Here is a 13438-nt window from a genome sequence, read left to right on the forward strand (position 1 = left end):
AATCTCTTCAATTCCTGATCTGCATCCTTTATAATAAAACTGTAATCCTAAGTACAGTGGTTTCAGTTAGTTCTGAGTCGTTCTACCAAATTATCACAACTGAGGGGTTGTGGGAAGCCTCAAATTTGTAGCAGGCTAGACCAGAGTGTGGGTGGACTGGGTCACTGAAACTTGCCCTGCACCGTAAAGTAGGTCAGTCTTTGAAGGACTTTGCTCTTAACTTGCTGGGTTTTTCCTAACTCCAGGTAACTAGTATCAGAACTGAACTGTAGGACACCCAGTTATGGTACAAAATTAGTGTCAGAACAGTGACTTCAGAGAGACCTTAATGGTTTTGTTATTTTTTTAAAGGGGAAGGAGACAAGTTCTTATTCTTAAAGCAAATATTTTCCTGTATTAGACTGGTTATCTCATTTCCTGAGGGCACTGAAACCAGGCTCACATTTATTCTTCCAGCCCACCTCCTGTAAGGGGTCTCTTGGGTGACTCTAATGTTTATGTAGAGAATACATTCAACCACCTCATCTGTCTTCTCACTCACCTTCACCTCAATCCTACACCTCTTATAAGTTCCTCTTCATAACTCTTAGAGGCCTCGAACTCAAATGTTCCTTAGAGACAGATACCCTGCTTGAACATCTGAACCAGGCCAGGTACAGCAAAGTACAGGAAACGGAGGACTGAGGGGAGCTGAAGAATGCATAGCCCAACCAAGGTCAGGGGTGGGGGTGGGGGGGGGGGCGAGGGGGCCTCTGCCACTACTGAGACATAGCCATTGATATCAGCCAGGAAATGTGGATTAACTGTTGCCAGATGTTCTGATTTTTATTCTAAAGAAAAGCAGACTTCTAAACTCTTATGTAAAATCTCCAGATTTTTAAACTTAAGCAATTAATTTTTTAAAAACAGAAGAGATTACAAATGGTCCCAGATAAACCAAAGGCTAAGGGCTCTTAATCACTACTTTATTTATTTTTTTAAAAAGATATTTATTTGTTTGGCAGACAGAGACACAGCAAGAGAGGGAACACAAGCAGGGGGAGTGGGAGAGGGAGAAGCAGGCTTCCCGCGGAGCAGGGAGCCCGATGCGGGGCTCATCCTGAGCCAAAGGCAGACGCTTAACGACTGAGCCACCCAGGCGCCCCTAGTCATTACTGTAAATACTGCAGTTCCTCGGGGCGGTCCTAGGCCCTCCTTTCTCACTCTGTCCTCCTTCCTTAGGGGAGCACCCTCCATCACACGATGACAGATATACAGACGGTTCGTAAATTTATAATCTTTTTTTTTTTTTTTAATAGTACCGTGGAAGAGCTCACACATAACTGATAAAGAGAAGAATACCAGGACAATATGGAAACTGTGCGAGTCCACACACGATTTTTCAAAGCACATTCATGTTCTGAAGCACCAAGTCAACAGTGGAAGAGAATATATTCACACAAACGAGATGGAGTAAACCATGGAGCAACGCACTTCTCTTCACAGTGCCCGTTCATCATGCATCCCATATCCCTCTTCTGGGCTCCAGCTGGTCAGAGATTTTCGGGCGAGTACTTATCCTGTGCTCCGCCAGGCTCCATGCAAAAAACCAAACAAGGACAATAACCCAGAACCAGCTATATGTGGCATCACTTCATTTATTTGCCAATTTTTGTGTCTCCAGCTGGGCAGCTTCAACCCTTCTTTATAGTCCCTTCTATCAAGTTACTTTTATCTTTTCCTGAAAAGTTAAAGCCTATGTTCAATATTGGAGTATCTATTTATTAAACAACTTAACTTGTCTTTTTAACTGCTGCTGGCATTTTCTAGAATTATTTTTCTTGGTGCTCTGGTTACAAAGTTGCATACATTTGGCGAATCTGCTCCCAGCTTTGTCTTTTCCAGAAGGCTTTTTATTTTCAGTGAATGATACTGACAGTGTCTCAAAACCTCATAGTGAAATGCCCCTATCTCCAGCCAAAACATCTTTATTGAGCTCCAGAACTAGATCTCCAACTGCCTGCTCAGTTATCTCCACTTGAATGTTCTAAAGGCATCCCAAAGGTTACGCAGATTAAAAGTGCAAACTGTGCTCTCCTCAAATGTGTGCCTCCTCCCGGCTGGCACCAGACTCTCCAGTGTGCCTGCACAAGTCGGCCAGCATGCTCACCCAAGTGCCACCGTTTCCTCCAGACAGACCACTGCGCCACCTACAAACCAGTCTCCCTATAGTTATTTTTCTCCTCTACAGGGCAGTGTTCACACATGGGCCAGAATGCTCTTTTAAAAAAGCAAATCTAAAATCAACACCCCTCTGTCCCTTGCCTAACCCTAGTATAAAACCTCAACTCTCTGGACACGGTCTGGCTTTATGTGCCGCAACTCTGGAGCCATTCTGTGTCCCTGTCCGACCACAGTGACCCCGCCGCAGAGTCTAACATCCAAGCTCTTCGTCCAGGACCTTCAACTGTGCTCTTTACTGAAACCTCAGCTTGAGAAGCCAGGGGCTTCTCATCCTTCAGCTTTTTGTCCTTGGGCCATAACTAATAACTTTATCTAAATAGGTGTCCCCCTCCCCTCATGATCCATCTCGACACTGTTAAATTAACTTGATGGCGTTTTTCCTCAATTATGCCTTTATCTGTGTGCTTGCTATGCTACCGTGTGTCTTCCTTCACTAAAGCTGAAGGTTAATGAGGCCTGCCATCATGTCTTTACTATATGCCAGTGACTAGAATAGCAACATGTTTTAGAATTTAATAAATAAAGGAAGGATTGAATGAATGAAGGAATAAATGAGTAAGTGGAATCCCATTTTCCCAGCTAACTGCTGCTCATCCTTCAGGTAACAAACAGTTTAGAGTCACTTTCTCAAGGATGGCTTGCTCAGTTAGGCCCCCATCCCACACTCTCACAGACCCTGTTCTTATTCTTTTTTTTTAATATCCCTTTATCGATTTTTAATGACATTTAACATGTAAGTTTTTTTATTAACCCCTCTCCTCCACTGTAAGTTGCACGAGAACAATGAACTTGCGTGCCTTATTCCCTAAGATATCACAGGGGCCCACAAAGTAGAATGCCTGGCAGACAGATATTCAACAACTGTTGCTGATTAAATATTTATCAAGTATTTATTGAATGAATCTAATTATAAGTTTAGGAATTTTTTTCCTCTTTATTACATTGTTAAAAACTAAAGAATGCTCAGTTTCTCAACCAAAATGGCTTTTAGTTTTTAAAAGTTCATGAATAATGAACATCAGGAGCAAAAACTTAACTCTGAGGGGTTTATCATTTCCTCTCATGCACAAGTTTTTAATCTTTGGGGGAAAACTACTACCAATTAACATCTGTGTACTTACTATGTGCAAATCCCTTCGTAAACACTATAATCTCATTACTTGTCATGATTACCTTATTATTACCATTTTACAGGAATGGATATAGAGGCTTAAAGAATTTACTTAGAGAATCTGATGAAATGTATGGGTTTTCTCCTGAAAAACACACACTAGCATACATACACATAATTTTATTTATAACAAGAGAGGTTCTATGGACTCCCTAGGGTTAATTTACAAACCCCCAGAGTTGAGATCTCTGATAAAGAACTTCTGATTAGAGATGCCTTCTCCACGATTGGGCAATGCTTCCTGTTTCTTGTTTGCTATCTTTGTTTCACTTCTTAAGACACTTTATAGATGTTACAAATGTATTTATTATCTAGATTTGCTTCATGTCATTTTATATACATTTGAAGCAGCTATTATGAAGATATCTAGAGATAACTGCAGAATGAAGTCCCTCTGAATATTGTTACCTTTTATGAAGCTGATAATTTTGAATGCTTAGATTTTTATTATGAGACATACAGGGTTAACAACATTTCTTCCTGTAACATAAAATAACTTATAATTATTAGATTAGCATATACTAAAAATCCTGCACAGCTACTAACAGATATCTATGAGCCATTTATCACTGAAGAAACTGTGTAATGGCTTTTCTGCATAAGAATCATTTTTCCTGGTTTCCAAAAGTTTAGTGTTGTTTTTATAATCTCTCTTCTCAATATTCAAAATTATTGCAAAAACATGCCTTATCTTACTTCTCACATCTATTGAAAATGAGAACTTTGAAGACAACATTTCACATTTATAAAAACAAAAACAAACCAGAAACCAGTAGATCTATTAAAGTTTCACATACATGTATCAGGCAACCTGTAGGCAAAATAGCCTTCTTTTTGCACACAAATAACAAGGAAACGAAGAAATCACCGCCTTACCTGTCATGGTCTGTACCGCCCTTTCGCTGGAAGGCAGTGGCTCCTTCCTGTGAGGCCGAGTTAGTGCAGTGTCCTGTGCAGAGAACAGTCCAGGACTGTCAGTTAGTTTCTTCCGGCCACTGGAGTTAGGGTTTGAAACTCTGCAGCTGCCTTGCACTTTTGCACTTGTGAAAAGGTTTGTGTGCTCGTCACTGCTAGCCAGATCAGAGGTGGGAGTGAATCCTCCGAGGGATGAACCCGGAGAACTCTCCGAACAGTCAATCTGTAAAGGTGTTTGCAATCCCAAAGCCAGTGGACTAGATTCTGAAGGCTCCCGGTGGACCCACTGCTCTTCTCTGTTTATTAAGCTTTTGGAAGGGGAGAGATGAGGGCAGGACATATGACATCGGTGCTTTTCCTTATGTTTATATCGCTCCCCAACAGTCTCCTTTCCAAATCGATAGCGCTTCAAAGACTCCAAAACCGACCTGGAAGAGCCGGTGTCCATGGAAACCTGGGGCTGCTCAGAGCGGTGTTCTCTGTGCTTGTGCCGGTGCCTGTGTTTGTGCTCGACCATCCACCCATAGGCCATCTCAGGAGGGACACTAGGGTAGGTGCTCATGGACAGGAGGGGAGTCCTGCTGGTCGTGAGAAAGGCCTCCTGTCGAAGTAGCTTATGCTTTTTCTTGTGGTATTTGGTGGGATTGAGAAGTAAATGCCCAGCATGCATATAGGAAGGAGGTGGAAGTGGGGGGGTGAAAGAAGGAGAAGGGGGAGGAGGGTAGAGAGTGGGAGGGTACCTTCCGTAGTAACCTAATCCTAGGGGCGTGGCTGTGAGGGGCGAGGGAGAGTAAGGCATGCCGTAGGAGGGATAGAATCCAGTACTAGAAAGAGGAAAACTAAGGCTATGCATGAAGGGCATCTCAGCCATTGCCTCCCTCATCTTAGGAGGTCTCCCTCTCTTCTTTTTTAAGTCAGGTTTTCGAATGTAGTGCAAAGGGTCTAAGGGGAAAGAAGGATGTGTATAGAAACTATTAAAGTTGATTCGAAAAATAGTTGGCAGCAAGTCTCGGGGGATAAAATGATGACTTCGATGGGTGATTCGAATTTCACTCAGACGACTTATCAATTCCTCCAGATCTGCAATGAAGTCCGGATCTTGTCTGCTTCGGAGCTGGGGGTATTTCTTTTTCCGTTTTCGTTTCTGCCTTTTCATCTTGTCATAGCTGAGGTAATCGTGATTCCTGCGCTTACATTTATGCTTATGTTTTTCTTTAAGACTGCTCAGGACTGTAGAGGTTTCAGGGGGTATCAGGGAAACATGTTCAAAGGAATGCCTCCTCTTTTTCTGTCCACAAAATTTCTCTGCTCTGTCTGATGTGCTGTTATTATCTGTTCCAATTCCACTATCGCTGGGAATGGTCTCATCACTATGAGATTCACTAATGGGAGAAGGAGTAGCTTCTTTCAGAGAGGTGAGTTCACTCAAGTGTGAAGGAGAATTTGGCAACAAAGTAGGAGGAGAGAGTCGCCTCCTCCCCTTTGAGGCCTTCTTCATTGCAAGAGTCTGAATCATGCTGCCCTGTCTGGAGTGTAAGTGCAAATACGGCACTGAACTGGGTTCAACAAAGCCCGCATCACTACTTACGGGGCTCTGACCTCCACTAGTCCCAGAAGACTGAGAGCAAACAGGGGATGGAAGAATCTCAGAACTACTAGCAGAGGAAGGCAGTAAAGGGGGAAGTATCTGTCCTAATGCTGAACCAGCTGCCTGCTGAGCGGTTTGCTCAAGGACAGCTAGGCTGGTGGGGCTACCAGAAAGAATGCCATTTAAGACAGTTTTCGGTTTTCGACCCCTTCTCTTTCCTATGTAAATGGTTCCTTTCTTGCTGACATTTATCTGTTGGCCCAGTTTAGAGCCAAATGTGGCAGCAAGACTTGACACTGTATTATGGAGTTTGGATTGCACTTTCCCTTTATTACTTGATTCCACGGAGCTTGAAAGAATCTGATTCAACAGTTTCTTCCTCTTTAAAGTCTTCATTTTATTTATTTTGCGGATGATTGTTTTCATTAACTGTCCATTGTTTCTCTTGGAAATTTTTTTATCTGGTTCCATCTCAAGGTCACTCATGCTGCAGACAGCGGGCCTACGACTGTCGTCCAGATCATCTGGGTCCTGAAGCTGATCCTCACTCTCAAAGAAATCACTGCTGCTTCGATGGTTGTCACTTTCAGACTCCAGCTTGCTTGGACTCTCAGTGGCAACAAACGGAGCCACTGATAGTACAGGTGGCTTCATCTTGACCGGTGACCTCATCTGCCTCTTAGGTCTGCCTCGTTTTTTCGGAAAGGGAGACACAGAAAGACTTTGTTTGAAGGAAGGAATTTCAATTTCTGGCTGTAAAATTGGGGGTTCTTGTTCTTCCTTAGACTGCAAAGAAAAAACTTTAGAGGCAGGTATTTTTAAAGTCCTTTTAGGTGGACCTTCCAGTTGAGGCATCTCCTTAGCTTTAGGTCTTCCTCTTTTGGGCTTATAAATATCAGACAAAAGGTCACTAGAGACACACATACTGGAGGATAGTTTGTGAGGAGCAAAAGCCTTGTGAGATGGTTTTTCACTATCAGTTAAGAGAGCAAGAGATGGAGTTGTGGACTTGCTCAACTTTGGCAATCGACGTTTAAGGAAGTCATGATCTACAAATGAAGATGGTCCAATGTTTTTCATAAACTTGGCTGGCTCGGAATTACTATTTGATAGTGAGCTACATGAAACATTTTTAAAAAGCTCTGATCTTTCTAATTCTAGCCCTTTTGGAGACCGGCATGTGCTTCGTGCCACCACTTTAGTCCACCGAGGTTTTCTTCCTTTCCTTTTTTTTAATGGTTTGGACTGCAAACTAGAGCTGAGGCTTTCAGCAACCTGGCAGTGTTTGTCAGATGCAGTTACTGCACCAAGTTTTAGAAAGGGCTTGTTACTAAATAAACTAGTGAAGTTAACAACTGAAGGGGTAATTGCGTGAATACTGGATTCAGAAGTCAAACTTGGCTTTTTTCCCAGGGAAGAGCTTATTCTTGGAATATCTATATGTGTAGTTTTTGAATCAGTTAGCTCTTTATCGATCCCTTTACATTCAATATTCATGCTGTGACCCACAGACCTATGACCAATGTTCAAGTGGGTACTTTCAGAAGGAAACTGGTTCTTGCCAACAGATTCAGAAATTTCTTCCATTAATTCTGTGGTAGGACTTAAAAGTAACGGATTGGGGGCCAATTGTGAAGAAGTTTCAGGGGGACTTCTGGTTAAAGGATTAACAGATACAGTAGGTGATGGGGAAGGGAGATTGCTTTCTCCTACTGCACTAAAAGGGGATTTTGCTGTAGATGCATCAGAAGCAGCTCCCATTTGAAAGTCCGGAGAAGTGCAATACACGGGAGGTTGCTTTTCATGCTTTGAGGTTTCATAAGGCCCCCTGTCACTGGATGAGAAACTGTCTTGCTGAATGCATGTTCCTTCATTAAACATTTCTTTCTCCAAATTAATGATTTCTTTTCGAACTGAGAACTTTTCCAATATGCTTTCTTTACTCTGCCGTATAACATTCTTCTCAAAAGTTTTGCTGGTGGTACTATCTTTCAGGGATTCAGGAAGTTCCTGACTTTCATGACTACTAATGTTTGTACTACAAGAAGCCTTAAGTGGTTCCTGAGTGGGGAGCAGTGCTTCGGCTTTAAGGTTTATGGCATCTTTACTGACCAGTCCTGCCATAGAACAACTCACTAGTTTCTTTCCCATGTCCTTAGTAACTAATCCCATTGTTGAATTGGCTACAATCTTCTTTGCACAGTCCTTGGCCACTAGGCCGACAGTAGAACCCAACTTCTTGCCCAAGTCTTTATTAACCAGTCCGACCACAGTGCCGAGTCCTAACTTCTTTCCAGATTCCTTATTCACTAAACCTGGAACAATACCAATTCCTAGCTTCTTTCCTGAATCCTTGCTCAGCAGTCCTACTGTAGTGACAGTCCCTGGCTTTCTGCCTAAGTCTTTATTAATGAATACCGCTGTAGTGCCAGCTCCTAATTTTTTCACAGAGTCCTTATTGACCAATCCTACTGTTGCATTAAACACTGGCTTTTTCCCAGGATCTTTAGTTACCAATCCAACTGCTGTGCTGATAGCTGGTTTTTTTATTAAGTCCTTATGTATTATTCCAGCTACAGAGCCAACACCTGCTTTCCTGATCAAATCCTTGCTAACCAGTCCTGCAGTAGTGCCAGTTCCTAACTTCTTCGGTTTAGTCTTGGAAGACTTAGAGGGAGGACAAGTTGCAATGAGCTGTGCCAACTTTTCTGTTACACTCGTTCCTCCATTAAGTAATGCTCTGTCCTTTAAATCAGGATCCCGGCTACCAACAAGAGTAGATGATGCCGCATTAATGTAATCTGTCATTTCTGAGTGTACTGGAGAAAGCTTCTTAGACAAAGGACTGTTTTCTCCCTGTGAATGAAGATGGATGCTCTCTTCAGATTGGCATTCAACGGCTGCAACATCACCTGTTTTCTTGTATAACTTTGAAGGGTCCTAAAATTTGAACAAGAAAAAGGATTCAGAGAGAGTAAACCTATCCCTTCAGGTTAGCATTACAAGTGAACAAACCAACTGATCACATATCAGATAAAAGGTAGGCAACAGTGCTTTTTGAAAAAAAACCTGATGAATGTTACACTGTGCCACAGGATGTGAGTTCCTCTGCTGCTGTCAGAGGCTAGCAAAATGTTATCTTTGTTGACTTCCAAGCTACCATATAAACCTATGTATTACTCAGTATTTAGAAATATCCCTATTATTTTTTGACATTGTTTTAAAAAGGCAAATTACCAGTCTACTCTTACTTTACTTTAAACTGAATACACATTAGCACACAAATACACTGTTTTTGAAAAGAGAAATACTGTTACAATATCCCATGGTCCTCTTTTAAAATAATTGATCACAGCCTACCTCCTTCATTGATTTCAAAGATTTCCAACCAGCACTGTACGACCCCACCCACTTCCACTCCTTTAGCTCACTCTCACTTACGGTCTTGAATGAGTAGTCACTGCAGTTCCCTCTTAAGTGACAAGAATAATAAGGACCATGAAATACATTTGTATTTTATTTAGAATGTATTTTATATAACATTTCAGGAAATAACTTTTAAGTCATTAACATAAATTGTTATCCAGTTCATGAATCCTCACCATATACTTTACAAGTGAATTCGTTACTTCACAGAGCAATCTGTTTTACTTTTAGATAGCAACTAAAGAGTTGTCTTCTGGGACGCTGGGTGGCTTAGTCAGTTAGGCGTCTGCCTTCAGCTCAGGTCATGAGCCCAGGATCCCAGCGTCCTGGGATTGAGCCCTGCATCAGGTTCCTGGCTCAGTGGGGAGCCAGCTTCTCCCTCTCCCTCTGCCTATTGCTTCCCCTGCTTATGCTCTCTCTCTCTCTGTCAAATAAATAAATAAAATCTTAAAAAAAAAAAAAGAGTTCTTTTTTCCAGTTCTTCTTTTTTCCTTCAGCATAGTTTTTTTTTTTTTTTTTAACAATTGAAGTATAGTTGACAAACTTCTTGTTAACCATGAAATAGAAAGACTTGAACAAATGGAAAGATATACTGTGTTTGTGGATAAGAAGAAATAAAGATGATAATTTTTCCCTAAACAAATCTATAAATTTAACGCTATCCCAATAAAAATACCACCAAGATTTCTTTCAGGAATAAGAAAAATTATCACATTCATTGGAAAAAAAAAAAGACAAGCAAGAATAGCTAGCAAAATCTAAAGAAGAAAAAGTAGGGGTGCCTGGGTGGCTCAGCTGCCTAAATGTCTGACTCTTAATTTCAGCTCGGGTCAGGATCCAGAGTTGTGAAATCAAGCCCCGCATGTGTGGAGCTGCTTAAGATTCTCTATCCCTCTGCCCCCCAACCCAAACACATAAGAAGAAAAGCAAGGGGATAACTGTATCAAATGTTTTTAAAGCTTCTATCATGAAAACAGTATGGAACTGACACATGAAAAGACAAAAGAACCAATGGAACAGGGCGAAGCAACAAAACCCAAACTCAAGCATCCAGACATGAGCTCTATGTAACATGGTGTGACCCCTACAGCAGGAGATAGGTGAGAACTGGGAGACTACCACCTACACAAACTATACCTGTGACCAAGGAATCCCACTGCGGGAGACATATTCCAAGACACATTGGCAGAAACAGAACGGCTACAGAAAGCCGCAAAATATACCACTATGTTTTAAGATTTTATTTTTAAGTAATCTCTATACCCTGCAGGGGGCTTGAACTCACAATCCTGAGACCAAGAGTCACATGCTACCCTGAATGAGCCAGCCAGGTGCTCCTACCACTATTTTAACAGCAAATCCCTAAAGTGATTACCTACAGGAGAGTAGCTGAATAAACCAAAGTAAGCGGTTTCACATCTTTTCTGATCATTTTCTGATAGCCGCGATTCAGTTTCTCAATACTCCTCTTTACATTGTGGCAACTAAAGTAGAACACACCACCACCAATAGTTAATGAAATCAGAATTAAGGGAACTTAATTATCTCTTTTGAACTAGACTCTTACAATTTTGCTCACGAGGAAACAGACTTTTTTTGACAGTCTTCTGTACAACTTATGTTAAGCTTGTAAATTAAAGAAGCCTCTTACATCTTCCTCCCATTCTATTAAAAAACAATATTCTCATTCTGTACTTTCACAGTTACTTTTCAAAACATAAAAATTAAGAGGCTTTATTATTTTAAGAATTTTAAAATATATTTGTATCTGAAAACTACATCATTTCCAATTTTAAAACTGACCTAAATCTGTCTTGTATAAACTATGACTATGTGCAATAACATGAATAAAGCTTACAGTAGTGAATGGAGGGAGCCACTGTATATTATACAATTCCATTCATATTAGGTTCACAAGCAGGCATTACTAGTTATAATATTAAAGTCAGGAAAACTGTCACCGCCGGTACGAGGTAGTATAGGAAAGGAGCGTGAGGAGGGCTTACCGGGTGCTGGCAATGTTCTCTCTCTTAATCTGAATGCTGGCTAAATGGGGTGTTTGGGTTTGTGAAAATTCATTGAGCTGTCACACTTATGAATTAAATGTATTTATACTTCAATAAAAAGGTTATTTAAAAAAAAATCTGCCTAAAAGTAGTAATATATACAACTCCCATAAGCTGCTAAAGGACAGGAGTTGAATCTGGATTTTCATCTCTGTCAGAAATATAGATCTCCAATTAACTAAAATCAGCCTAAGGCTGTATCCCACATTAAATGGTCAATGACTAAAGAAAAGAAGAAATCAAGGACAAACAGAAACTAAAAGAATTTGAGATCACCAAACCAGCCCTAAAAGAAATATTGAAAGGGGGGCCTCTAAGCAAAGAGAGAGCCAAAAAGCAACATACACAGAAAGGAACAGAGACAATATACAGTAACAGTCACCTTATAGGCAATAAATACAATGGCACTAAATTTGTATCTTTCAAGAGTTACCCTGAATGTAAATGGGCTAAATGCCCCAAACAAAAGACAAAATGTATCAGATTGGAAAAAAAAGCAAGAACCATCGATATGCTGTCTGCAAGAGACTCATTTTAGATCCAAAGACACCTCCAGGTTTAAAGTGAGGGGGTGGAAAACCATTCACCATGCCAACGGACATCAAAAGAAAGCTGGGGTGGCAATCCTTATAACAGACAAATTAGATTTTAAAACCAAAGACTATAATAAAAGATGAGGAAAGACAATATAACATACTTAAAGGGTCTATCCAGCAAGAAGATCTAACAACTGTAAATATCTATGCCCCTTAACATAGGAGCAGTGAATTGTATAAGCCAATTAATAACAAAATCAAAGAAACATATAGAAAATAACACAATAATAGAAGGGGACTTTAACACCCCCCTCACTGAAATGGACAGATCATCTAAGCAAAAAATCAACAAGGAAATAAGGGCTTTAAATGACACACTGGACCAGATGGACTTCACAAATATATTCAGAACATTCCATCCCAAAGCAACAGAATACACATTCTTCTCTAGTGCCCATGGAACATTCTCCAGAATAGATCACATCCTGGGTCACAAATCAGGTCTTAACTGGTACCAAAAGATTGGGATCATTCCCTGCATATTTTTGGACCACAATGCTTTGAAACTTGAACTCAATTACAAGAGGAAAGTTGGAAAGAACTCAAATACATGGAGGCTAAAGAGCATCCTACTAAAGAATGAATGGGTCGGAGAGCCTAGGTGGCTCAGTTGTTAAGCGTCTACCTTCGGCTCAGGTCATGATACCAGGGTCCTGGGATCAAGCCTCGCATCGGGCTCCCTTCTCCGCGGGAAGCCTGCTTCTCCCTCTCCCACTCCCCCCCTGCTTGTGTTCCCTGTCTTGCCGTCTCTCTCTCTCTGTCAAATAAATAAATAAAAATCTTAAAAAAAAAAAAATGGGTCAACCAGGAAATTAAAGAAGAATTAAAAAATTCATGGAAACAAATGAAAGTGAAAACAACTGCTCAAAATTTTTGGGATGCAGCCCAGGCTGCATAAGAGCAAAGTATATAGCAAAACAAGCCTTTCTCAAGAAGCAAGAAAGGTCTCAAATACACAACTTAACCCTACACCTAAAGGAGCTGGAGAAAGAAGAGCAAATAAAGCCTAAACCCAGCAGGTGAAGGGAAATAATAAAGATCAGAGCAGAAATCAATGAAATAGAAACCAAAAGAACAGAAGAACTGATCAACAAAATTAGGAACTGGTTCCTTGAAAGAATTAATAAGATTGACAAACCCCTGGCCAGACTTATCAAAAAGAAAAGAGAAAGGGGGGCGCCTGGGTGGCTCAGTTGGTTAAGCGACTGCCTTCGGCTCAGGTCATGATCCTGGAGTCCCAGGATCGAGTCCCACATCGGGCTTCCTGCTCGGCAGGGAGTCTGCTTCTCCCTCTGACCCTCTGACCCTCTTCCCTCTCGTGCTTTCTATCTCTCGTTCTGTCTCTCAAATAAATAAATAAAATCTTAAAAAAAAAAAAGAGAAAGGACCCAAATAAATAAAATCATGAATGAAAGAGGAGAGATCACAACCAATGCTGAAGAAATACAAACAA

At 40.9% G+C, this 13438-nt stretch overlaps 1 protein-coding gene across 6 annotated transcripts in view; it reads right to left on the bottom strand.

The window, feature by feature from the left end:
- Positions 1-13438, bottom strand: part of ASH1L (ASH1 like histone lysine methyltransferase) — a 195873-nt gene that overhangs the window by 121553 nt on the left and 60882 nt on the right. For all 6 annotated transcript variants that reach the window (XM_027613237.2, XM_035722526.1, XM_035722524.1 and 3 more), the window contains exon 3: positions 4271-8837. In XM_027613237.2, the coding sequence (XP_027469038.1) occupies positions 4271-8837 (4567 nt within the window). The remainder of the gene's footprint in view (positions 1-4270; positions 8838-13438) is intronic.

Source organism: Zalophus californianus, chromosome 10 (genome assembly GCF_009762305.2).
Source record: "Zalophus californianus isolate mZalCal1 chromosome 10, mZalCal1.pri.v2, whole genome shotgun sequence".
Taxonomy (NCBI): domain Eukaryota; kingdom Metazoa; phylum Chordata; class Mammalia; order Carnivora; family Otariidae; genus Zalophus; species Zalophus californianus.